Source organism: Rhodnius prolixus, unplaced genomic scaffold (genome assembly GCF_049639745.1).
Source record: "Rhodnius prolixus isolate KJV_2025 unplaced genomic scaffold, Rpr scaffold_6, whole genome shotgun sequence".
Lineage (NCBI taxonomy): Eukaryota > Metazoa > Arthropoda > Insecta > Hemiptera > Reduviidae > Rhodnius > Rhodnius prolixus.
Genome location: NW_027411634.1, coordinates 36,442,565 through 36,469,947, shown reverse-complemented (window position 1 = coordinate 36,469,947; position 27,383 = coordinate 36,442,565). Strand labels below are relative to the sequence as shown.

General features: G+C 30.1%; 2 protein-coding genes and 1 long non-coding RNA gene across 3 annotated transcripts; all 3 read right to left on the bottom strand.

The window, feature by feature from the left end:
- Window positions 1-2,901: 2,901 nt before the first annotated feature.
- Window positions 2,902-10,678, bottom strand: LOC141460858 (uncharacterized). Its single transcript, XM_074141271.1, has 12 exons — window positions 10,323-10,678; window positions 9,892-10,020; window positions 9,649-9,789; window positions 9,061-9,207; window positions 7,723-7,923; window positions 7,536-7,652; window positions 7,127-7,252; window positions 6,826-6,969; window positions 5,510-5,773; window positions 4,046-4,218; window positions 3,120-3,333; window positions 2,902-3,024 (listed from the first exon to the last, which is right to left on the bottom strand). Exons 1-12 carry the CDS (start codon window positions 10,369-10,371, stop codon window positions 2,939-2,941), a joined length of 1,791 nt encoding a protein of 596 aa, XP_073997372.1. The 5' UTR covers window positions 10,372-10,678; the 3' UTR covers window positions 2,902-2,938.
- Window positions 10,679-11,851: 1,173 nt separating this feature from the next.
- On the bottom strand, window positions 11,852-14,557 carry U3-55K (U3 small nuclear riboprotein factor 55K). Its single transcript, XM_074141278.1, has one exon. The coding sequence runs from the start codon at window positions 13,298-13,300 to the stop codon at window positions 11,891-11,893; it is 1,410 nt and encodes a 469-aa protein (XP_073997379.1). The 5' UTR covers window positions 13,301-14,557; the 3' UTR covers window positions 11,852-11,890.
- Window positions 14,558-22,384: 7,827 nt separating this feature from the next.
- LOC141460872 (uncharacterized) lies at window positions 22,385-27,377 on the bottom strand. The gene is made up of 6 exons (XR_012462406.1): window positions 26,896-27,377; window positions 26,506-26,697; window positions 25,921-26,089; window positions 25,354-25,535; window positions 25,192-25,261; window positions 22,385-24,203 (listed from the first exon to the last, which is right to left on the bottom strand). It is a non-coding gene; the product is annotated as an uncharacterized lncRNA (long non-coding RNA).
- Window positions 27,378-27,383: the final 6 nt, after the last annotated feature.

The following is a 27,383-nucleotide window of genomic DNA, read 5'->3' as shown; positions in this document are numbered from 1 at the left end:
AAATATCTGTATAATACGATTTACAAAAACGATGAAACGATTTTCTAATAATTCCGTTACTTCAACAAACGGAAGAATGAATTTTGAACGACGTCAAACATCAGATTTCAATTGAACAAATTCAAAATAGCTTAGAAAAACATATAATAAAAAATTGCTATTAACATTCATTGAATAAAGAAGTTTATTATAAAATATTGAAAACCATTTGGGGTGGCATGCTCGTAGCATAGGTTGTCGACCGCTTGTCTACTGCAGTTCGCCTTAAACGCGAGTATCTGCCTTTTTTTGCGAGCCTAAAAGTATTCACCTCGTGAAGTCCCTTCTTGTATTTTACAATAGAAATAATGTTTTATAAGAAAAAACTATTTTCAATTGCATAAATAATTCTTTTCAAATGCTAAATAGTTTTACCAGTTATAACTTCAAATGAACTAAACCTTAGAATAAGTTTCCATTTTGAATATTCCATTTTGTTGAAAATCTAGTATAAATTGGATTTTGAGAAGAATTGGTTATGTCTTTTTGTACAGATTAATATGAGGTTGTTACTTATTTTCTCTAAAAATCTTTACAAGATCTTCACTTTTCAAAAATTCTTTCAGCGTGTTCCATAGAATGATATTAAATCTTTCTCTTGGCTAAAAATATTACTATTACTAATTTTTGCAAAAAGTTCCATAAAAGCATGTGGTCAGCGTTGCTGTCAAGGAAAATATGACCTACAGTGAATATACTTTAAATTTTTGAAAGTTGTAACTTTATTCTGACATCTGTTCTATTTAATCTCCTTTCTTGATTGATGATCTGAACAGTTAAATGCAAATTTATTACATGTTTTGTGCATGTTAAATCAGAATATAATTGTTAATAATGAAATAATTGTTAATAACCACTTCAGGTATAATAAATAACTGTATTTTGTTAAGATTTCTGATATTGGTGCACAAACTAAGAATTATTTATGGATATGAATGCGGGATAGATTAACAATTAAAGAGCCGAGACAGTGATAAATAAGGGCGGTGATATACATATAAAGGTGAGATGTTGGATGTTTGCTAGTTACCAGGTCATGCTGTAGGGTGGTCGATAGATGCTAGCGTAAACCTGGTGCGATAACCAGGGAAGTGTTTCACTTCTAGAGTAAAGGTTTGTTCGTGCCACTTATCTTAGATTCTGATCAACCAAGCTTTCTCTTTCCACCTTCTTCCACGTCTAAACTTCTCATTTCCATCACCTTAGGCTCACTTTGCCGTCCTCAGCTTTCATATACACGTTCAACTTGGTCTTTATAATGTTCTCCTTAATCACTTTGTGCAGAGAGCAGTCAATCACACTAAAATTTAATCGACTCATAACAGAAAAATTTGACATTATTGCAACAGATTTCAGTCAAATGGAAACGCCTTTTTTTCTCTCCTTTTATTAAGGTGGTTTCATTATTGAATTATAGCCATTCTTCACAATTGAATGTAGAAAATTTAATAAAAATACAATACATCTCCTTTCTCAAACCGATATTTATCCTAATTGATTACCTTTCTACCAATTTGGAATGTTGTAACTGACTGTCGAACTACACTTTCCATGTCTAAATTTCTCCCTTAATTTCCGTGATTGCTTTGTTGGCACGAAGAGACCTAAATTTGGCTGACCTTTGAAAGCCTTTTAAGCGGTCGTTTGGATCCAAACGTTGGGCGAACGGAAATCTCTCTGACTCTGAACCTTTAGGGAATACTGTTTAGAATGGAATAATGCCGCTTTATTATAAATGGTTGTGAGGAAACCTTTACATAAAGAAATGCGTTCTCTAAATCCAAATTTCTTTATAAGCTGGAATAATTTTTTTTAAATATTTCTTTTAAGGCGCATCAACAATCAATAAGGGTTTCGACGCCCGGAGCTTTTTTTAGTGTACTTTTGGCGTCCGGACTGTGAGCTGTAAGAAGCTCTTAGGAAGAGAAAATGTAGGGGCCAGCGGATGGAATCAAACCTGTGAACTCTCCGTTGGAATCCTGTATTCGCTAACCACTCGGCTGATCCCTTCCCTTGGAATAATTTATTACAAGTAATTGTATATTTATGTGGTCCGAAAATTAGAGTTCCACGAGTTCCGGACACTAATCTCTCCTTTGAAGGAGGTTGAAAATTAAAATTATTTCGGATTTTAGTCGAATCAAGGATAATTTGGGAAGTTGAATGATGCGTATAACTAGCTATATAACTATAGTATATAATATAGTAATATTACTAAGTTATTCTTCCGTGGATTCAAAGCAAGTCTTGTTTTTTGGTGTTTAACGAATTTTAATTGTTACGTAATTACGACTACGACATAACAATTTAGCAAAATTTACAATTTTGAAATATCCTCTAAATCCAGCATTAAAACATTTCTTGCACTCAAAGTTCACGAAAACATCGCCATTCAATGAACAAAAGTTTAAGCCTCAAGCTTTATAACAACTTTTTGACACAAATGAATTATAGAATCACCTCTTTCGCTATAGCTATTAGCTTGTACATAAATTTCTTATTTCCTATATAGTTTTTGTGTCAAAAATAGCGTGGCTTCAAATATATATCTGACATATTTTTAGGTGTGTTTAAAAGAAATTAAAAATTAGTGAAAACTTGAAAAGTATTCATGTTCAATTACTAAAATGAGTTAAGAGGTTTAGAGAATCTTTTCCCATTGTTATCCTTAAAAAGTAAATAAATAAAATTTAAGGCGCGTTAATATCTCTATGAAATAAACTAGTATAATTTTATGTTTGTTTTTTTGTGTAGGGGTTTTTTGAAATCAAACATTTACTCCAACCCTTATTAAGAGAGATGCCTCAGCTATTTCAGGTTAGTAACTAAATTAGCATCAAAATGAAATAAATAAATGCCTTCATTTTTATTTATTAAAGTTATAATAGTAATAATAATGTTAATAAACTTTTGACTTTAATCTAATAAATGCCAATAATGTGCCAGTTATTAACAATAAATTTAAGGGCATTGCAGCGCCAGCTCCTGTTAAAAGCACAAAAATAAATTGAGTATACAATAAGTAAAAATAATTAGAAATTATTATTAATATATTAACTCGTAATATAAAAAAAACTTACCATTATTTATACACATTGTGAAGTTCTCTCTGGGTTCATAGCCTCTCTTACATTTACAGATATTTCTTAAGCATTCTGAGTTGAGGACACTACAATTTTGTTCTCTTGTACAGTTCTGATTAATAATACTTTTAACATAACATTTTTTGTCTTTAGGCACAAAATAACTTCCATTCCGACAATTGCACACTCCTTGGATACAGTCTCCAGACAACTGATTGGAAAGAATTAAAATTTTATAAATGATTCAATGTAAGTAATACATTTTTTTAATCTAAATCTTGTTCTGTACAATTTAGATTAATATAGCTTAATTTTATTATTCTTAAACGATTTTCACCATTCGATTTACCGTATTTTTATTTTAAATGCTTAGCATATTACGTTGGCTAAAAATTTGTAGTTGTTAACATCGTTAGTTGCTTAGTTGGAGCAGATTTCACTAGTGACCCCTCCACTAAATGTGAATGTATTGATATAATGATGCTTAGTAAGTTTGATATTAGTTACTTAGCCCTACTAAGAATAAAAAGTATAATTCAGTGATCCCTAACCTTTTTTTGAACATGCTCCAACCAAGCATGTCTAAAATTCTGATCCCACACTGTGTTTGTCATACAATATTTACTTAATATAATATTTACACAGTAAATAAATTACATAGTAAGCGCTTATTTATCTAAACTAAAAATCTTGAAAAATCTCTCACTATCCAAAGATCCTTACAGTCCCTTACTTCTAAAGCAGTGTCAATCACATCACATTATTTTACCCATTAAGGCAGATGGAAATTTTTTCAGAATTTTTTTTTTGACATGACAATGTGATGTAATGAAGCTGAATATCTTCGGCTAGAAGTATAGTATCTAGAACTGTTGAAAATGCAAAATAATTCACTATTTATTTTACATATATGAAATACTTACCAAATTGCATTGCTCGGGTTCACTACATTTTGAGCCTACAGTAGTGGCCAAAGCTAGACATTTATTTAAAGATTGATTTGATACGAAATTTTTAATGCAAACGCATGTATTATTATTGCAGTGACTATTTTTTACATTGCAATCTTCATTACTCTTGCAAGTTCCGTTAATACCTGTGGATAAATTATATCTTGTCATTAGTGATTCCAAACTAAAATTAAAGCGGTTTTAGTTTAATAGTGTAGGGAGTCCATAAAATCGCTACGTTAGTTTCTGTTTAGACACATTTTATTGGGTTATTTCCAGTGATGTAACTTTTCAATAAGTTTGGGTGAAAGCATAAATCAGTACATTTCAACCAAACCTATTCAATTCCTGTTGACCTTATAACTCTAAGCAAGCCAAAGCTGTTCTATAACTCTCTAGAGCTTAGCTAATAGCCTAACCTCTTTTGAAGATAATATGTACTTAATACCAGTTTGATTAGTTTAACGTATTATTTTTTTTTTTTTTACGGCTTATCAACAGCTTGGTCACATTAGTGTCCCTTAATTTAACGTGAAGTTGCAGGCTGAGTTTGCTTTAAAGTTAGGGAAAAGCAGCTATCAATGTGCGGGAAAACAGCAGCTTTCTTTGGCATTAAATGCAGTGCAAGGCTTTCTTGATTGGGCTCCGTGCTCCACACTTATTGACCTCAAATTGATTTTTGCCAAGGGTTTAATAATGTCTAAAGCAATTGTTTTCTTTACGTAGTGAAAGCCACATAGCTGAGCGATTTGATACCTAGTCTCTATGCCTTGCATTTTATTGAATGGTTAATATGAGAAATTTATAATGCGTTTATTAGTCGCCCTCCGTCAACGATACCTAATTTTTTCTCCTAATCCATGACACCTAATAACTCTTCGTTATACCTACACAATCAGGCAGGGAGGAATGGAGAAGTTTTGACGTGAATAGTCGTAGTTATGTTTTTCCCTGCCAAAGATAAGAATCGTAAAGACTAAAATAAAAATATAGTTAGTTTTCGTTGATATCGATTTGATTAACTTTTTCTGGGAATCGGCATTTCAGAACACAAGTCAGGGGTGTGTGAAGTGAAAATGAACAACTTTAATCATGTAACATGTATCTATGCTCAGATTACGCCAGCTAAGCTCGAGTATTTAGCGTGCATTTAGAAAAGGGACTTAAAGTTGCAAGGCTCACAGGTTGTACAGGGCTGAATGCAAATAGAAATAGAATATACTATACTTATATAATAATTATTTATGTTATCACCCAATACCATTTTTACGAATATAAACAAAACATGAGTATATATATATCCATTATAATACGCATTATATAACACGCATTTTACTATTATAATACGCATTTTTTACTTTATTTTTTATTTTACTCATTTTTTCCAGCGTCTGTAAAATGTAAAGGATTTTGTAGAAACCTTTTACAAAAAATTACCTGCAACACATACTGTTTTATTTTCCAGATAACCTCGCTGACAGGTACAAACATGTAAAGTGATATTACATTCTGCGTGCGTATAAATGCAGTCCAAATTTTCATAACATGGCTGTCCAACCTGTTTGGAATCTTTTCGACAACTTGTACCAGTTGAAGATGGATGAGCATCAGGAATGCAAGCACAGACTTTGTCATCCGTACAAATCATACTGCTATTTCTTCCACCACAATCTTCACTTTGTGTACATGATTCGCCAACCTCTGGTACCCAAACAAAAGAATTATTCCAGGAATTAAAATAGAATAAGCTTTGTAAGTAAATATCAACTTTGTTTGGCGTATTTGACGGGGGAACACTATCAAACACTATGTTAGAAAGCCAAGACTCCTTCAAAAACCAAGAAATATGTTGACTCTACTTCCATCTGCACCTAACAGGATATTTTTTTAATGAACATTCACACGACTTTATCTTACTCCAATGATAAATTTTCTATTAACAGTGAATATTTTGCTGGACAAGTTTTGTTACAGTTGGGCTGTCATAAATTATTAGTGGATAAGTAGAGGGATATTTATTGCTCATCACATATCAGCGTTACCATTAAATTCGGATTGCGTTTTCAATTCAAATCGGTCACAGTAGAAAAAAATCTCGGAAAACTATTTCACTTAAAAGTGATTGTTAATTAATTTAAGTAAATGAAATTCCAAGATTAATAAAATTGTTAGAACCGTTTTATATATTTCTATAAATATATTAAACTTAAAAACGTATTCTTTAAAATCGATCCAATAGGTTAACCAATTTTACACAAATTTTAAATTCATATAATGATTTGAATAGGAATACTTCTTTACAGCTTACTTATGGTGGAGATATAACTTGTCCTGAAGTAGCACTTTAGAGAGAGAGAGAGAGAGATGCCTAATGTTGCATAATTCTTCTTAATAAATAATAATAATAAAAATTACCTGCAACACATACTGTTTTATTTTCCAGATAACCCCGCTGACAAGTACAAACATATGAAGTTTGTAGAGCATATAGATGGATAAATAAAAGTAGCCATTTTCGAAAAAAATAGAAAAATTGTAACTGTGAAATCACTCACCCCCACAAGAGAACCAAGTTTAGGTAGTAAACTAATTTTATTGTTTTTTGAGATATTCAGTAATTACTTCTTGAAATGAAAATTGAATTCGGAAAATTTAACACAATCACAATACTTTTGCTTACAGGAACGAAGAGAAAGTATAAAAATGACTTTTAACATAATCCTTTTGTAAAGCATTTATCCATTTTTACTTACTTTTGTTAACCCAACAGAAAAGTTGTTCAGAAACCCAATGGGTCTCATTAGAACAGTGACATTTTTTTGAGATACACTTTCCACCCGGTCCAAAAAATCCACATTCTTCATCTCTTAGACAGCTCCAATTTATGTTTCTAGACACTAAAAATGTATTAGATGATGATAATAATAATCTTTTTTAAAATATTCTGGTTTTGTCTACGCCTTAAAACAAAAAAATAGCAAAGATTTTAACAAAAAATATTAAAATGAAAAAGTATAAAAGATTTTTTGTTAAAATAATAGGTTAATAATGTACTTTTATCACATTGTCGACTGTCTTGTGTAGCCACAAATCCTTGTTTACATGTACAATATTTATTATTTCTGCACATTGTATTCTTCCCTTTGCAATCACCATCCTCTTCACATCTTGATCCAAGTTCTGGAAATGAATTATTCTAGTGATAATCCTAAAACTCCATTATAAGTTTACGTTAATGTTAATGTCAGTAATGTATTTTTGAAACGTCTTTTCAGAAAGAAGAATGAAAACAAAGGAACCTCCTTGATTAATTATAGAGTGCTCATGAGGACGAATGAGACTGACTGGTCGAGCATGCAGTAAATGAATTCGGGAAGTAATTGTATTGAGAAACCGAATCTAAAGTTAGGAAAAATTAATGAAGGAAATCGTAACTACATTTTGAAAAACTAATATATCAAACCTGGATAACAAGTGGAATTATCTGTCGTATAAAAACCTTTCAAGCAAAGACATAAACTTTCTTTATAGCATTCAGAATTTTTTGGACATTCCGTATTATTTTTACAATTTGCACCAACTAAAAGGAAAAAAAAAGGTAATAATTATTTATACCTTTACAATATTTATATAATAATTACATTATTTACTTTTTTTACTTCCCAAACTTGGGTAGGTTGCCAATGCAGTTCGTTTTCTTCTTTTACGAATATTTTCAACGAAAAAGGATACTTCTTCTTGTTTATCTTTCGGTTCTAAAGCTTTACCTTCTTCACCGCAAGTTCTTTCTCTAGTACAGGTCGCGTTAGGATATTTACAATCAAGTGGTATACCACATGATTCTCCCGGCTCTGTAATTAAATAAAACTGTTATTCCACCTATTTGAATACATGGTAACAAAGACTATTGAAATTAGAATATTGTTCATTCTTCTTTTTCATATAAAGTATAAACAAATATGATAAAGATTGTCACATACGTTAAAGATCTAATTCATTTTTTGATTTTTCTTCGATTTGGTTATCTGGTACAATAAGAGCTATAAGAAAGATTTTTTTTTATCCTGAATTTTTAATAATGATAGTAGTTTCTCTGATAATGAGCATCCAAATTATTGTAGGCTAAATCTTCAGTAACAATGTTAAAAAAATAAATATGTTGATTATTTAAAGCAAGTCATTACAAGGATCTTTTTATTTTAAACAAATGAAAACTCTGAAGTGAACTCAGTTAGCAGGAGTTGCCATTGATTCAATAAATATAATTTCATTTGCAAAAAGGTCAAAAAAGAGAGCACATACCAAAGCAAACCATATTTATTAAAAAGAGAGCATATTTTTTGACTAATACTCTTGTCTAAAAACTAAGGTGTGTATGACCAGTCTGAGATTAATTTTAATACACAAATCAGTTTTTTTAAACAATTGTTTGTATAATAACATTTCCTCACTGGAATGCTTCTCTTAGAAAGAAGATTAGTTTTCCCTAGTTTGTATTATTTAGCTGAGTTCTACCTCAGGCAGTACTTTTGTCCATAACATTTCTACCCATAAGGGAAACAAAAAGTGCCGACTGTTATAAAGTTTGCCACATCTTCAATTTGTCTCAAATTACTTATAATGCAAAGTTGATTTTTCTTTATTGTTGAATAATAATTTATTTATTTAAATTCAGAGCTTAGTAGCAAGATGTCCACTTCCAAAAGAAGTTTCAGCATAAATATAATTATTACAGCGTTATATGTATAACGTTATAAAAAATGTAGTATTATTGTTTGGCATTGCTTGTGTGACTTCGCCTTCAGCAGTTATCTTATCGTTCATTTCTAAATTAGAAATGTGTGCCAAAATCCTATTGACTTGAGTGTAAAGTCTATCATTAGAATATTGTTGAATTCATTGGCGGAATAATCTTTTTTTTTAATAAACTTGAAGCGGACATTCAGCACGCACTTGCTTGCAGACATAAAAAGCTCGTGGCTACTCACTTTCGCTTATTCTGCGGCAAGATGAATATTCTCTCTGATAATATCCTGGTGAACATTCACAAATGTTTTTTACATTATTACAAATAGATGCTTCAAAATCATTGCTTACAAAGCAATTTGAATCGTGCTTACAAGGCTGTGTGAGACCTGCAAAATATAAAAAAATAAAATTTTATAAACTTAAAAAAACTTGGGCGCTGTGCTATATTTCTTAATTTGTACAAACAAATCAATTAAAATCTTATTTTTAAATGACAAAACCAGTTAAAATCTTATTTAACTGTGGCAGCAGAATAGTGTTATGAATATACTTTGAAGCCTTAATAATATTGACTTTAAAAATGTATCTGGATTTTTTTTATAACACTTAGTTTTAAAATTATATTAATTATTTAGGAACCAATTTACTGTGGCCATTTAATTTGAATTATTTCATTCTATATTGAACTAAATTTGCATAATAGGTGATGATGATTTGAAATTTTTGTAATGACTGAAATAAATTTGATAACTCATGTTTCACATTACAGGATATTTCGCTGAAAATATTTTTGTATTTAATATTTTGACAATATTGCTGGTTCTCACCTGATGTTTTCCAACATTGTCCTTTGAAATAATGAAAACCTTCTGCACAATTACAAATACTGTTATTACATTGGCCTCCAGCTTCGAGTTTAGTTGAACACTGTACACTCTCTATACATGAAGCTCCATAGCCCCGTGACACTGTACCGACAAAAGCAAAAATAAATTAAAATAATAATAAAAATATAAGAAAAAAATAGTTCAAATTTGTATTTTTATAGATTTCATCAGTGATGTCTTTACCTTCCAAACATTGTGTATGTTCACCATTAAGCACAAAGACTGGCAAACATTGGCAAGTATTGTCTAAACAAATTGAAGATTCTGTGATACAGTCAATATTTTTTGTACAATCATTGTTTGCTAATGTTCCTTGAAAAGAAGAAGAAGAAAAAAAACAAATTTAGGTGTATGGGGAAGTTATCATCAAATATTTACAGATAATGAAATTTAAATACTGTGACCGGAATGTATTATTTTTTTATAGTTTTATTATATTAAGCCTCGATATTGTGTAGGTAAGTCGTTGAAGTTTAATTTATACATTTTCACAAAATATCTACTTTACCTTAAGTACGCTTCATTTTTTAATAAATATTACATTTCAACTTAAATTCGGCAATAAATATCTAATGCTTAAAGGACAAAGACATTTCAAAATAGCTTTATTTTACCTGTAATTAAAGATAGAATTAATAAAATTATTACATTAACTGACTTCATTATTCTCAATAACTGAACTATTAAATAACTTTTTAAATTCTTCGCTAATAACTTAACTGATAAGATCTGTTGGCATTTATCAGTACTTGTAGTTTATCGCCAAGTATTTGACAGGGCATAATAAAAAAAAGTTTATTATGTTTGAATAATGGATAATCTACTGTTTATTGGACGGGATATATTGCCACACCTTAGATAAACATTATAGAGGAAATTTTTGTTTTTAACTAGAAACTATAAATTTGTCTTGTAATAATTTAACCTTGTGTTCTTTTAATTAAAATTCAGTAGCATTTTTTTTTTACAGTATGAAAATAAGTTTAAATAATACAATATACATTTTTTAGATGAATTGTTAATTTGTATAATATATTATGGTGGTGTGAAAGAACATGAAAAGGGCTAATGGAGGAATATACATTCCCTTTAAGAACCTATTTTCAAATTGAAGACTGCACCACTAACCTTGGGAATGCTCGCGTTTTCTGCAACGCGGCCGGGCTTTTTTTTTTTAAAGGAGTATGTAATATTAGTGAGAGGACATTCTGAGAGCGACCATTCCTTTCCATTGAAAGCAACCAACCACCTTGTTATGCTTTTTTTATATTGAAATACTTCGCTGAAATGCAGAGAAAGTCTATAACTTATCCGAAACCAAGTCAGGTTTTTAAATAATATGACTAGAATTTAAAAATAGATGACCTTTTTATGTATTGAAGTGTAATAACCAACACATAATTTCAAGAGTTGTGAGAGTACTCCTAAGTTAAAAATTTAATTAAAAAAAATCTTTAAAAATGGAACAAAATTAAACTAGCAAGAACATTACTTTTCATTTATAACAGAAGTTTTAAACCACTAAAGGAATTAATTCTTGTTCCCTGCCTGCCCAGATAAATATAAGCAATTGTTTTTAGTTATAGTAAAAAAAAAAAGTTAGTTTTGTTCCTCCTGGATTGCAGTTCCTTATAATCTGGTTTGGCTATCACATTTTTCCCATATAAGTGTCCCTTTTTGCAAATATAGGGCGATTACTTACATGTTTATAAACTTCTTTGTATTGCAAAAGTTACTTACATTTTGAACTGTGATATTCTTCACATCGAATTTGGGTATTATTTTCCATTGGGTCTCACTTGGGCAAAATTAACTTAACCAATACTCAAAAGAAGGTAGACAAGCCTTGATAAAAAAACGAAGGAATAAGTTAATTGATTAAGATTAATCATATTTCAAATTAATCTTGTCAAGATAATGCTCCTTCAAATTAAAAATAATTTTTTGAAACAAAAATCAGATTGTAGTTTATCCTTTAATACTTTTAGCTGTTATTGAAGAAGCTGGATAAAACTGGTCAGTAATCACACTTTTCTCAACAGTATGAGGAAGGTTGAATAAATGTGATGCTGGTAGGAAGAGGAAATACAAATTCCAAAAGAGAAGTGACAATTTGGGGATGATGGAGTGAAAAATCAAAAACTGCGTAATTAAAAAAATCAATTATATTTACAAATACTATTCAAAAATCTGACTTTTTAACATGCACAATAACTATACAATTTTTTGCTTCCTTAATTCTAGACCATCTACCAAATCTGTGTTCTTGACCCACACCCACCACAAGTTTCTCACCATTCGATGTAAATGCTAAAGCATTCACAAAACCTACAATAGGAACATCAGCTACCAAAGATGCTCCTCTGAAATTATCATTACATTTCCATAATTTGATAAAACCATCACATGAGCCTGAGGCAAATACTTCTGAATTTGAAATACAAGATATACTACAAATCCATCTAGGCTCTTTACAACTGAGGTCTAAACCGTGTGCCTTGCTTATGACATGCAATGGTTTCTTTTTTGTGACCGCCCATATGCACACTGATCCATCGTCGCCATAAGAAAGAAAATGATGATCATCTAACCTTTTCACTCCATCAATACTTCTTGAATGATTGTATATAAGTTGAGATTCTTCTTGTATCTTCCACACTCTCACTGTGTTATCAGTACCGCCGGATGTGACTGCACGTCCTTTGGAAAGTGCATCCACACTTGTTATGGCCATATGATGTCCAAAAAGTGTTTCTAAATACGCGTTCTCTTCCACGCTCCAAACTTTGACAGTCCTATCTTTACTACTGCTGTACAAGTGTTTTGTAAAACGACAAAAGGCCAACCCAGTCACAGCAGCTCTGTGTCCTTTAAATGAAAATATATGTGCTAAAGTTTCTGGATTCCAAATCTGTATAATGTTGCTATCATCTCCAGACGCTAAGTGCTTATTGTCAGGAGATACGGCAAGACACATAACAGGAGTAGCATGCAAGTTTTCATTCTGCTTAAATTTATGCCTAGCAGGTATGTAACCGACTTTTTTCATGCTAGTGAGACACCACTTGACAATAGTACAATCTTTAGAACCAGTATATAGATAATTGTTAGTAGAAACTGTTAAACATGTTATCGGTAACTTATGTTCTTTACACTTCAACACCACATAGTCATCACTTTTATATTTAGTATTAATAGTATCAGCTACTTTTTTTCTTAACTTACCCGCTTGACTTAACACTTCATCATGTAATCTACCTAAAATAACTTCATTATCCAATTCTTCTGTTTCCAATCTTTCTTTTTCTTCTTTTTCAATATCCAGTAAATACTGTTTAGCAAGTTTCACCTTTTTTTCTTGAGCTGTTAACTGATCATCTTCATCTGATTCCACGAAATCATGTTTTTTATTAATGTATACATCGTCCTCTTCACTTGATATTTCCTCATCATTCAACTGTTCAATATTCTCTCTTTTACGTTTAATGTTTTCACTTTTAGTGGGGTAAATCCTACCTTTACGCTTTATCTTCCCAGGTTTAGAGTTGCTTATGATTTTCTTATCTCGAATAAAAAAAGATGACATTTTCATGTGAATAGCAGTTGCTAAAAAAAATGTAACTTAAAGGAAATATAAATCACAATACACGTGCAGTATGTAACACTGTTGAAAACAAAATAACCTGACTAGGGTAATAAAGAAGTTTCAATGCTTCCAATAGCAGTATCGATTCATTACTTTTAATATTTACTATCGAAATCTCGATTTTTTCAGTAGGTTTTTTTTTTTTCAACTTCCCTGTTTTTTCACGATAGATATACAGCTAAAATCAGTAAGCTAGTTCTTAAAAAGCTAAGAGATTTTTTTTTTAATTAAAAACTTGGTAGTAAGAATATTAGAGAAAGTGTGGCGTGTATCTCTCTAATCTTAATTTGAACTTTTTTATTATTTATGTTAAGTAATTAGGAGGTATAATTAGTTTTCCTGCATATTAATGTAGAGAACCTGATGTTTTGTAAATCTTTACTAAGCAAGAGATTCTTATATATTGCTATTACTAAGCCAGAAAAGTGGTCATAATAATCAATGTATTTAAAACGAACTTTCTTGAACTAAAACATGATGTACAAAAGAAGAATTCGGAAGTTTAACTATGAATGGTTCAAGAAGTGATCTCAAAACAGTGTTTTCTTATAGCAAACATTGAAGTGAAAGAACTGCTGAACAATCTACAGGGAAACAAGCAAAATATCAGATAATATTGTAATGTATCCATTAATTCCATGGTTAAATTAATCAGAATTGTACATTTAATATAAACTGCTGTAGATGTAATGCCAATAGTAATAGCCATTTAATAAACAATATGTATACAGGACTTTATTTAGAAGAGATCCAAATTACTGGCTCGAATAAGAATAGAACTATGTTGATATTTCTTTCTTATATCTTTTTTTCTTATTGCATGTAATATGCAATCGAATAGAAAGAGACAATCTCTTTCAGGTCAATACTTTTAATTGCGATAAGCACATATTTAATTACTTTAATTATCTTTAAAAAGACACTTCAATCTGAATTGTACGACATAGTAAAGTTCAGTGATTCATCTAAGTATATAAGTTACAAAGAAAAAGAGCGAGGCTTACACATTTTTAAACGTTTAAAGTGAATATTTCTGGCTTAGGTTATTTTATTTTAAAAACATACTTGCTCTTACATATGAACGTACTTGAAATCTCTCTACTGTACAAACCATAACTTTTAATCAGAAGGCGTTATCTAACTTGTCAGTAAAACTCTGTGTGTCTTCATATTCTTTTACATTCTTTCTTAAATTTATAATTCCACAATATTTTTTAGAAAATTATAGCCTTTATTACAACATTTTATTCTTTTTACGTAAAAAATGATTTTTGTACTTACAAAAAGAGGCAACACTCTTCCTTTTAGCCAAGAAATTGATTAAACTTCACAATAATGTTACTAAATAGCATTTTAAAAAAAGTATTTGTTAAAGAATATAAATAATTTCATAAATATTTTAAATTATTGAATAAAATTTACAACATAAAAACTAATGTAAACAGAAAGAGCTCCTAAGCACATCTATATCCTGATCCAAAATTTGCTTTTTTTTAATGTTTTAAGGTTGTTAGGCTTTTTCTTGTTTGCAGAGCGTTCAAGTGGCGATCTTTGGAAACACATATAACCTTTTTCCTTTGCATATATTTAGTTGGTATTCTGTTTTAAGCAGAAGCGACTTTTGGAAGCCAAGATCTTATTTTTGTATGGTGTTTTTATTTTCGGATAGGATGGTAGCAAATCCACATTATTCCAATGTGATTCATCAGGTGCTTATTTTGCTTGGAATGCTCAGCCGTGGGATAGTAATGTAAAAATAATTTTTGAAAGGTTAGATTTTTTATTATAATTATTATTATTATTAGTGATAATGGCAAATGGTATTCAGCATCCAATCTTTTTTTTTATGTTTGTTAGATAGACGTGTTTATGGAGTTGATGAAAAAGCAAAATCCTCTTTTAGGATTTTAACAGAAACTACTTGTAGTATTAAATATTCTTTCTGTTTTAGCTTTCGCCTATTTGATACAGAATGTTTCTGCCACTGAAAATAAATAAATAAAATCAATTTTGTATGGAGAACTTCCTATTTGTAGGGTGCAGATAATATGCGATTGCATTGGAATGGTTTAAAGTGGTAAGTAATTATTTCAAATTTATCGATAATTTTGTTTAATTATATGAGCCGTTTATTTTGAAATGAAGATAATGGTAATTATGGATAAAACTTAATATTTGGGAGATTGAAGTTTAGCTCTTAACAATATTGTAAATATGTTTAATTTGAAAATGGCGCAAGTCCATCTTTGGTTAAAATTATTTAACCGTACAGCAAAATTTAACTCCGGTTGCTGTATGGTGAAGCAAATGTGATGGTTTAACATCATGTCTTATCTATCTATCTTTGATATTGGTAATCGGTGATTGTACAATATTTCATAAAATTTATTATTATTTAATAATAATAAGTACATCTTAATTTTGTGTTTCGATAATAACTCCAACATCCGGAAATTTTAGTACTATTGGCAACACTCTGAAAAACTGTAAATTGTATAACATTGGACTTATATTATCAGCTATCAAGTAAGTTTTGTTGTTTTGTGCTCGGTGTACGAAAAAAGTTTCATTATTTGAAAATTAATAACGGATTGTGGTTTATTTTATAAAAAGAAAAAATGGCTGAAACCGATTAAAGCGGTAATTATAACTCAGATGCATCTAAAAGTGAATTTGGTAGGTAACAAAAATAAAATAAAAATACTTTTCTGGGTAATAACGCCATTTCAATAAAATCCTCATAAGCAAGTAATTTTATTATTTTTATTATGTTTGTAGAAATAAGACCCATGAAAATCGGTAATAAAAGAAGAATATTGGAATCAGAATCTGAATACGAAGGCAATTCGGACCAAAATGATTAAAAAAAAATTTAAAAAAGGAGAAGAATAGTTGAACTATTGATTAGTATTTTGTTTTTATTGTTAAAAAAAGACTGATACGACTGAAATATTATCCATTTAAATCAACGATTACAATTCATTAATTTTGAAAGTGAGGCAAGTCCATTTAGTTATAATAAAACCTTTATTTTCTTAGCCAGCGCTATAAACACTATTGGATTATAAACTAACATTATCTAACACCACAAAATACAAAAAATATGTCTATTAATATTTACCAATATTTTTAAATTTATTGAAACGCAAAACCTTAAACATCTCGAAATAACAAAAAAATGGACTTGCCTCTCTTTCAAAATAAACGGCACATATGTAAGAAGGAAAGCCTCATTTTCAGTCAAAAGTAATTGTTTTTTCAATACCAATCAGAAAAGAGCTATTGGCTTTGTTTGACGAGTTTTATTGTGCTACAACTTTAAGATTGCGGAATGAGACTTGACTTCATTGCTTGAGGAGAATGCAAAAAGTACTTTTGGGAAATTTCTAGGATGTTACAAAATTAATAGGATATTCTTACGGTCCTAGGAGAATTGTGGTGTCTGTTTTGGCTCCTGTTCCTTGGTATTGATCTCTACTTCTAATCTGATAATATTGTCTTCTTACTGAGATCTAACCCACTATTCTCAACCTGAGAAGAATTTATTTATTTTTTGTAGTGTGGAAATGTATAATTCTTTAGGCAATAAATTAAGAGAGTTTTTAGTTCCTTTGGTAGGGCTCATTATAGAGTTTCTGCTGTCATATGTAAATATCAGAAGATATTAGAATCACATATAGAAACTGATGATGAAGGGAATGAATGGACCCTGAAAAAAAACAAAAATCTTATTTCTTGTGAATGAATACCATTTCCTTAATTATTCTGATTTTAAAGGAGTTCTTCCTTTTGGTGACTTACTATTGATCTGCGAATGGGTTGATTACGAACCGACCATAATCTAGTGTGATCCTTCGGATCCATATTTTGATTTGGAAAGCTGAGGCATTGGGGGATAGTTATTTTCATGAAAAAAAAGTCTTAAAAAAGATTTGTTTTTGTTATTATTGGTGCCATGACAAGTAGCTGTTTCTAACATTGTATTTCTAAAACGGGGTGCATAATAAATATTTGGCCGATTAGTTTTGCATAAACAGGTTCTTAAAAAGAGCAACATGGAAGATGTCCAATAGTTTTACGGTATTTTTCTCATTTTCTGTTTCTATCATTCTACTTCAAATGCAGGCGTGCATTATTCTCATTCGGTTAGCATGTTTTAGATATTGCAATGCAAAAAAAAAGAAGAGAAAAATGTAAAAATGTTATTAGTTTTATGGGAAGTTCTTTATTTTCAGTTTCTAACACTATGTTACTAACGCAGGCATATAATGAACCATTCTGCTGTCGTCAAAAGTATTATTATTTCGATATGTGCACATATCTTTTTCTGCAGATTGTTGTTGTTCTTCTTTACACAGTATTGAAATCTAGTTTCTTGATAGGTTACTGTCATTCCTGCTTTGATCGTTATAAGTTCAATTTTAGATGTGGTTATTATTTGTGAGATTATATTTAAAGTTCTTGGTCTTAAGAAGGTGTGAATGCCTAAACACACAATCAGGAATATGCTATCTTGCTGCATGTTTTTACTTATTTACGCATTCCTAATTTATTTGAGACATTTATGATTTCATTCCAAAATAATTATTTTCCAGTAGAAATGAAAAAAGTATAATACTGTCTTCTGCTTGAATTCGCACTCCCTCCGTATGAAATACAACTCCAACTTTAGAATTTTAAAGGATTACTAATGCACTAAAAGGACAGAATCCTTTATTAAGTTCTAGATTTCATTAATTTTTATTTCATTATTTTTTACAATTTATTAATATTTTGAATAACACACCTTAACCTTCCTGGTTTAGCAATAAGCAAGTATAGTGAGTGATGGGAACATTATAGAAGTAGAAATACTAAATCATTTTGAAACAAATTAAATTGAAAAAAGAAAATTGAATAGAACAGAATGGTTTAATTTGGTTGCTACTTACTTGAACTGCTAGATGAAAGATTTACTTTACAGAAGGTATGATTTTAGTTAAAATTATTAATTTAACATTCTTTATAAATTTCAGTGCTTTCATTCAGGAGTTTTACTAACCCTTTGCCGGCTTGCAGCCCAGTAATGCTCTTTTTTTATGTAAAATGATTACTTCTGCGGATTTTTTTTTACTCCAGCAGTACGTTGGTAAATATTAGATGGTTATTATCCATTCCATTCTGGAGTATGAAATAGTCTTGGCAATCTATTTACCACTTGTCCTGTGGAAATGTTCTTCAGGTAATCTTATCCATTATTTCCACCCGTGCCTTATATATTATTTAATGTGTTCAGAGCAATACAACATAATAAACTTAAACTTTTTTTTTATATAATATGAATCTTTCTCTTTGTATCTTGAAAATCAAGTTTTAATTTTGAAAAGTTTTCCAACGTTCATGTTAATTCTATAATATTTTTCAATCGCATAGATCTGTTTTTAGTCGAGCTGATAATTTTTTAATTCATTTTCATAAAAGTAATTGTAAAGTGAGGATATTAGAAGAATAATTTTATTTCGAAGTCAGAATCATTATGTATAAAGAAATTAACTGTATTCAGTCTTTGTTTTCTTTCTTTGATTATTCTATTTAAAAGCTCTAATTGTTTCTTAAATCAATTTCCATTTTTATGTTATCTACTAAAGTAACTTATAAATGTGCGCATATTAAGTATTAATTTTGAAAAGGGATGAAAATAATATTAATAAGAAATAGTAATTATTGTTTAAAAGCAAAACGTTTTGTTATAAATCATACCAATTGCATTCAAAAATTTTTCTTGAAACGTAAAAGGCAATTTGCTGATTTGAAATTAAAAACTAAGGACTTGAAATATTTGATTGAAATATATTACTTGATTCTCTTCTATAATTTAATATTTTTATGATACCTAATTTCTAGTTTTTGGGTGTAGTTTAGATGATTAAGATTCAATAAATTTTAAACCTTTGAGGGTATAGTCTTCAATAGAAATTGAAATATGTACACAAATAATTTTTTTGACGTATTCTTCTGTTACTTACTATGTGTAAGCTTAGCTCGTGGGATTATAAATCTCCTTTATCGCAATATTTAACATCCAAATGATAAATTTTGTATGTTTTAGGACAGTTGTGTAACTCTGAAATTTTGGAAATATTTAATGTTAAACAGATTCAAAGGTAAGATTAATTTGATTGTGCTTTTTTTTAGTGAAGTGATATTATAATAAAGAATAAGTGTATTTTTTGGAAAATTATTTAATTTTCATTGTATGAAAAGGTCTGAGTTCTTTAAAAAATGATTTAAATGTACAAACACTATCACTACTACACGACTAAATACACCACTCTAAGCGCACTTAACGAAGTGAAATTCAGATACCATTGTAATGTTCTAGGAAGGAAAAGCCAGTATGCAGCGCTCAAGATATCATGATCTTGTGAAGAGAGTCACTGTTAGCTTGTGGCAGTCACGGAGAAAAGAGAAGTGAAAGAGCCGGCGCTATTTCTCCTCAAATGAATATTGAAAAAGATAGAGCCGGTTTTTAACCACAAAAATATTGTAAATTGAGGTACTAGAAGTCAACAGTTGCTGAGTATACCAACATTTTGGTTAATATGCAAACAACACCACAAACACAATAAATAAATAAATATCAAGCAAATAGTATACTGATTTTCAATTAAATAAAACTTTTTCGATTAGGCTTATCATTTTTTAATTTATTGAAAAAAGTTTAGACTGATTAAAAAAAGCTAATCTTTAAAAATATCAAAAGTCATATTCATTTTCATTTTTTTTACAATTTTCATTTTATAATAAATACATTTTATTATATTTTAAAAATAAATATATTGAACTGTAGCGTCAACACTACTTAGTTCAGTATTCTTTATTTATTTTGATAGAAGTATTCTCCTCCTCACATTCTCCTCTCTCCTATAGAGAGTGCTACCGCTGGGTAGACTCTCTCCTCATGCTCTCCTCCCGCACCAGTTCATCATACACTTCATATTTACTGATTGTATACAATGTATACAGATAGTAAATTACAAAATAAATTTAAACAAAAAAAAGCTAGAAAATCATAGACCGAAGACTTTTTGGAACCCCTACAATAGACTAAAAAGAACAGAACTAAACAGACGCTATCGACTACTTAAAAGACTCTTAGTCGAAAGATCAAAACTCTCTCTGGACAACAAAAGACTAATCTATACTACTATTTTAAAACCCATCTGGGCGTATGCAATAGAGCTGTGGGGTTCAACCAAACGACAAATCTCCAGAGAATTCAATCCCTTCAATCTAATATACTTCGAACTATTGTAAACACTCCATTTTATGTCTCCAACCTAACTATACACACTGACCTTAAAATTCCTTTTATTACACAAATTACTAAAACAAGATACAGAAAACTCCACTTCAACCTGCAATATCACATAAATCCTCTAGCTCAAAATCTTTAAGAACTCTTCCTGATAACCCGACAAGACGCCTTAAGAGACAGTGGCCTGTGATCTCCTCTCTAGTAAAGAGAGCAACTAACAGCCTAATGTTTAGGAGTGTTTCACTGAGTAACTTCACCACTCGTTAGCTTCATTGTTTCTGTTATCACTGTTACTTATAGCGCCAACGCGCTGATTGTTGCAAAATAAACGCTAAAAAGAATTCTTTCATTGAATAATATTTTTTCAGATTGAAAAAGCCAATACTGGAGCACTGCCGCAAAACTGTCACTAAAATAAAAGAAAGGCAAGAAACAACCATCAAAATGATTTCATTATGAATAAATTATAATTCCATGTATTAAGGTAGAATAAAGAATTTGTAACACTAATCTAATAATCCTTCTATGAACATAACCATAAAACATTTGGTAATTTATGTAAATAATAAAAAATTGTAAAAAGTTGAGAAGCATTTTTCTATGGAAAAAACAAGAAATAGCATGCCCATGCATTCTAGCGGCAATCAGTTTAACTACGGTAAAACATTAGTTTAAGCTATCGCCGCTAGAAAGCGTGAGAATGTACTTTTCTAACTGTTGGAAGTAGCACTGCTCGACGTCTAGATATACGTCAGCAAAAACAATTTCTGTTCAGTACCATCTCAGTGCCGCAGGGGGATAGATCGCTCTGTTGACCGTCTCACCAAATATGTCGTACTTTAATCGTCAATATGTCTGACTTCAAGCAATCTTGAATAAATAATAAAAAATTAAACAATTTTTCAATAGAAAAAACAAGAAATAACATGCCAATGCATTCTAGCGGCGATTGCTCGAACTATGGTAAACATTAGTTTAAGCTTTCGCCGCTAGAGAGCATGAGATTGTAGTTTTCTTATTGAAGCCATGGAGAACAATGTCCGCAGAAAATCGGCAGAAAAAAAATTCTATTCAGTACAATCTCAGAGATGAAGTGGGGAAGGTCGCTGTTGTCGTCCGTCTCAATCAAATATGTCTGCCATCTTTCCAAGTTTCCAGTTAATTGTAAATGTGTAAAGTGGTGCGTGAAGGTAAGCGACGTGTTAGTGTTATATGCTAGTAATTGGTCAAGCACTGTATAGGCATGAATTATTCGCCCCACCCTCCACGCCCAGCGAACTTAACTTACTCATATAGAAGCCATGACAAGATGTCCGCTAGCGAAGCAACATCCATTTATTCCTTTTTTTCCAACAAATACAACTATTTTAAACTTAAATCTATTACCAATAATTAAACAATACATAATACCACCTAATTATAATTTTTGCTAATTAAAAAAATGTTTAATACCCAAAATAAATTAAAAAAATAATGAAGTCTAGACAATTTTTAGTTTGTAGAATGACTGCCAGAGAGCAGCACCTGCTTCTCCATAAGAAGTATTTTCTAGATTAATTTTTATAATTATTTAAATAAATGTTATTCTACGCGTATAAAGGCCAAAAGTTAAGATGAATGTTCCATTTATTAGCTACACTTATGAAATAATTAACTATTGTCAATAAAATTTAAAATTAATTAATTATAAAAAGCAGCAATCACAAAGAAATGTTCAGAAAGTAATGAAAAATTTGGTTTTATATTCAATTACATTTATTTTTTTTAATTTTATACTTTTTTACAATTACATACATATAAATTATCTTTAGAACATCAATATAGTATAGAAAATAATAAGATATTCACATTGAAATAACTTTTCAGCAGGTCTTGTAGGAATGCCTAAACATTTAGCTATCTACTCTCAGGTAAGTTTGCTCCAAGGTTTTTAACTTCTTCAACTGTATGGTTACTAATGACTAAGGAACGGATTTTTATGTATTTAAAAATGCCAAATATTTAATTAAAATATGCATTTATTTTCGTCAATTATGTGGAAAATATGTGATTTTCTTAAAATATTTTCTGGAATATTTAAGTAAAATGTACATTTTTTTTATGAAAATGGATTTTTTTTTTTTAGGGGGCAAATTATAATTATTTATACAAGGAAAGAACATTTTTACAATTTATAATAATTTATTAGGAACAAAATAATTTGTTTTTACAAGTTATAATGATTTATACAACAAAGAACATTTTTACTATTTATAAAAAGATGTGTTAAATTTTCAATTTTGAAAACTTCACTCTTCGAAATTGTTTGCAACCACATGAAATTTCAAATGTTGGAACGTATACTAAAATAATAATAAAATTTATTATTCCCTGGTGAGCATTCTCTTTTGTAACTGCTGTTGAAGCTTGTCCAGGGTTGTGTGATTGGACCGAGGTATTTTATGTAAAAAATGCCTCATGTATGAAATAGTAGAAAGGAAAACTGTGTGAAAGCAATAATTTAGTAGCAATGGGTAGTGCTCCGGTCATCATGATTAATTGAGTAGCTCGTATTTGTCATTCGTGCTTTTTTCTTAATTGAGTAGCTCGTATTTAGTCACAGTAGGTCTTAATAACATTGCATATTACTGACAAAGAAAAACTGAGGATGGAATATAGCGAAGTACACCTTACAAGGAATTTAACATAGAGAAACAAAATAAAAAAAGTATAATATTTTTAAAACTCTTACTTAGTTCTTGTTCCTGCTCTGACAGCAATTTTGTTCTGAAGATTAAAACCAACATTACACAAGCCAATGCTGATTTTGTAAAAATAACATGCGATGAATTAATAATGTTTTATCTCGAGATGAAATTAATTTTTTTAAAATAAATAATTATAAGTAGCTAACTTTATAAGTAAGAGAACAAATGAACTATTGTTAAACATAAAAACAAATAAAATACAGATTACTTTAGTTATAGAGTTTTGTTTCAACCATAATTTTAACTCATTTTAATCTGCAAGAATATTTGCAGTCCTCAGATAATCATAGATGTCGGCGTGAGGGTTTCTTTTTGAAATAGATAAGTAGTTTTTTACGTTTGTTTTAAAAATTAGTTCAGCTTATCTTTTCTCTTAAATTTGAAGCAAGGTTTGATTTATCAATTATAGCTGAAAAAATCGACTTCTGGCATAAACTGAACACTTTACGTCTTCTAAGCTTTCAATTTGTTGTTTAGATGAGATATAATTTTAAAGAAAGTAACACCCTATTTCTATTCATACATTTAAAATAGGAAATGAATATTATAATAATAGCAATAATACAAAAGAAAACTCCATTGAACAACAAACTTTAAGTGATGAAATGTTTTCCTGGCAGAATCACAATTCCTTAAGGAATATTAGCTGGGTAGTTTCTTCGTCATAAGATCTATTACACTAAATCGCACTTCATCGCAGTCACCAATTTCTGTATTACAGGATACCATTTATACTGCAAATCCTCCCTTCAGTATTAAGTTCTCTGAATCTGCAGCATCATTTATTTCTAATGTATTGGAATATCTGGAACATTCAATTAAGAGAGTCAACGACTAATATTACAATCCACTTAATTAACTTAATATTAGATCCACAGTCTGATTAAATAGATGGCGTCTTTCTTACTCACCGTCTCTTCTATTTCAAAAAGTTGCTGATAATATTACATTTTATGCAAAAACACTTGATGATTTGAATTCAGAGGAATCCCTTTATATTTAGTTATTCTAGGAGATTTCTAAAAATACAATTATAAAATGGGAAGATAGATTTTTGTCAGTTTCTGTCATACTTTCGACCGCGAGATCAAGTCATCTTCTGGGCAATCCTATGAACAATTGTAAAGTGCTTGCAGTTCTGGGTAATCTTTGATTTTATCTTCCGCAGCACGCATTTTTGCTGAATGTTGACCGGTTGCGGACTTATCCATTATCAATGGGAGTTTAATAATTTAGCCTAGATATTTTAACTTCATTTATATCATAATAAGTTCAGTCAAAATTGAAAATCTAACCAAATTATCTACTCCTGATGATGGTTGAAAGCCCGTAACTGGCCAAGGATACAATAAACAGTTATGTTTGACGGAAAAAATCAAAAAAATTATCACTCGTTTTAGATTGTGAATGACTAATGTAAAAATCGGCACCGATGTAAAACAAACAGGCAATAATCTATCATCCCCTTGAAATGTTGAATAATTCTTCTGCTCATGTTTTGATGACCAATAATTCATTGCATAATTTCACTCCAAGGTCTTCTATTTTGCATTCCAACCAATTAGTATTAACTGAATGTCGCAAAACTAATCACTGACGTTTTACTTGTAATAGACAAATGGCAACCCTTATAATATGACAACTTAAAGCTCTTCAATTAACTGATCAAAAGATTTTGTGATGTACTATTTTCAGCAAGTAAACTTCATAGAATGTTAGAGGAATATTGAAATATTGTTTAAATACAATAAATACTCTTTTTGAATATACTCTTGCACAAAATAGCCACCTACAGCTTAGTTGAGGCTGGTGTTTTCCTTCCGTAAAATAATTTATATTATAAACGATAATCAGGATCCATACCTACAAAATTATCAATAGATTTCTATTAAAATTACAACATTAATAATAACATGGTCTAGAAAAATTATTTAAACAAAAAGAACAATTCTTACCACTATAAATCATACTAATATGGTTGGTGCTTCCTCCACCTTACAAAAAGTATGTTCTTAACAGGAATTTAATTTATATTTATTAACCGTAGCAGAAATACCTTAATACAAAGTAAAAGGAAGCTTGTTGAAATCCAAAGATCCATTAAGTGCTGTGGATTTCGATCTTACACCCACTCCACCTACATGTTCATCAACAAAAAAGAGTGGATCACAAAAACACTACATTCCATTGACACAAATAATTATTAATACTGATTTTTTGGGGGGAACAATAAATTCCATTCAAATTTCTTTCTTCATACCAACGTTTCGGTAAATATATTACCTTCTCCAGGGTATTGTAAATTTTGTGGAGTTAAATGTTATGATGATGTAGGTTAACATTAAACTCCACAAATTGTACAATACCCTGAAGAAGGCAATATATTTACCGAAACGTTGGTATTTAGAAAAAAATTTGTTTGTGAATTTATTGACCGCACCTCATTAATCCCCAAAAATCATCAATTAACAACGGCCGTAAACCAAAACTGTCATTAAAAATTATTAATTCATAAAACCAACCTTATTTCAATAAAAGCTTGTCAATTAAATTCTTTCCTGTTGCTACAGCTTTCCAAGCATTATAAGCACATATAGTATTATAAGCAACAGATGGATCACACTGGAATAGTGTTTGTTTACAATCATACCATCCACTGCTTAATAGTGTAAACCAAATGGAAGAACTCCTCTGAAATGAGAATATTTAAGAAAGTAAGGATTCATAAACAATAAGAGTCTTTTTTTAAATTATTGCTTTTTTCTGTGCCCATTGATGGCCTACATCGGAATTTTTTGCTAATGTTAACTTTAATATGTTATCTTCTAATATTAACCATAGACAACTGAAACCTACTCGAAACGTTCTGATGATACAATAGAACTAGAAACTTACAATAAAATAAATCATATTTTTAACGATTTTTTTCCGGCGTCGGCAATTTAAGGCGTATAGAATTAGTAAACAATTGTAAGGAGATTTATTTTAAGCATAAACCTTTATGAATATCTTGAATAAAAAATAAATGAATGCTTATCAGTTCGAGAAAAGTGAGTAATATTCAAGTGGGAAGAATATATTATCAGATTAGAAGAAGAGGTCATTACCAAGCAACAGCATCCAAAACAGTCATCACAAATCTTCTAGGACCGTAGAAGAATCCTAATTTTGAAACATCTTAGAATTTTCCAAGAAGTTCTCTTTGCATTCTCCTCAGTCAATGAAGTGGCGCAAGTCTCCGAGAGGAGGCTGTAGCGAGATTCCAAATCAATGCTCAACTTCACTCCTCTTTCTTCTTTCTATTAAAATTCAATTTCTATTAAAATCATTTAGTTTTACTCATTAGAGATTAGTGGTAGTTACACCACTGAAAATATCTAGATGAAGAAGCAATTTAATTTATTGATCAAGGAATTTTGCGATGAATGATTCTCATTAGTGAATCTTCTAGAGTATTAAAACAACTTTAATGATTTAGATATTTCGTTACTGCTTACTATGATTGAATATAATCTTGCACAACTATTGCCATTCATTGCAATTTTGGACAAGTAGGTATCCTTCCTCCATAAATTAATTGATATTGCACTGCCATTTTTCTTGTTTGTTTAACCAATTATGGGCACATTTGATACATATGAAATTATCAAGACATTTGAAATAATTGATATTCATCCATTAATTCTCGAAACGAACTTGTTATTATAACACTTTTTACCACTTTAACCTTCCCAATGCGAACTCATATTATCTCCACCTGGCGAATAGTAAGTTCTCCTTACGAAATTGATTTCATGGCAAAATCATTCTACACACACACACACACACACAAACGCACACGGGCGAAAGCTAAAAAGAAATATGAATATTCAACACTACAGGTAGTTTGCAATACAATACAGAAAGCATATTTGGCTCCTACATCAACTCCGTAAACCCTTCTATCAAACGAACATAAAAAAAAACTAAACAAAAGAGTGTGAAA

What these genes read in the sequence shown, in the direction of transcription:
- U3-55K (XM_074141278.1), bottom strand. Translation starts at nt 13,300, where the DNA reads ATGAAAATGTCATCTTTTTTTATTCGAGATAAGAAAATCATAAGCAAC.
- LOC141460858 (XM_074141271.1), bottom strand. Translation starts at nt 10,371, where the DNA reads ATGAAGTCAGTTAATGTAATAATTTTATTAATTCTATCTTTAATTACA. An exon ending in TTTCTGTTGGGTTAACAAAA is followed by an intron (nt 5,774 to 6,825) that starts GTAAGTAAAAAT and finishes TTTGGGTACCAG; the next exon opens with AGGTTGGCGAATCATGTACA. An exon ending in AACCCGAGCAATGCAATTTG is followed by an intron (nt 3,334 to 4,045) that starts GTAAGTATTTCA and finishes CTTTCCAATCAG; the next exon opens with TTGTCTGGAGACTGTATCCA.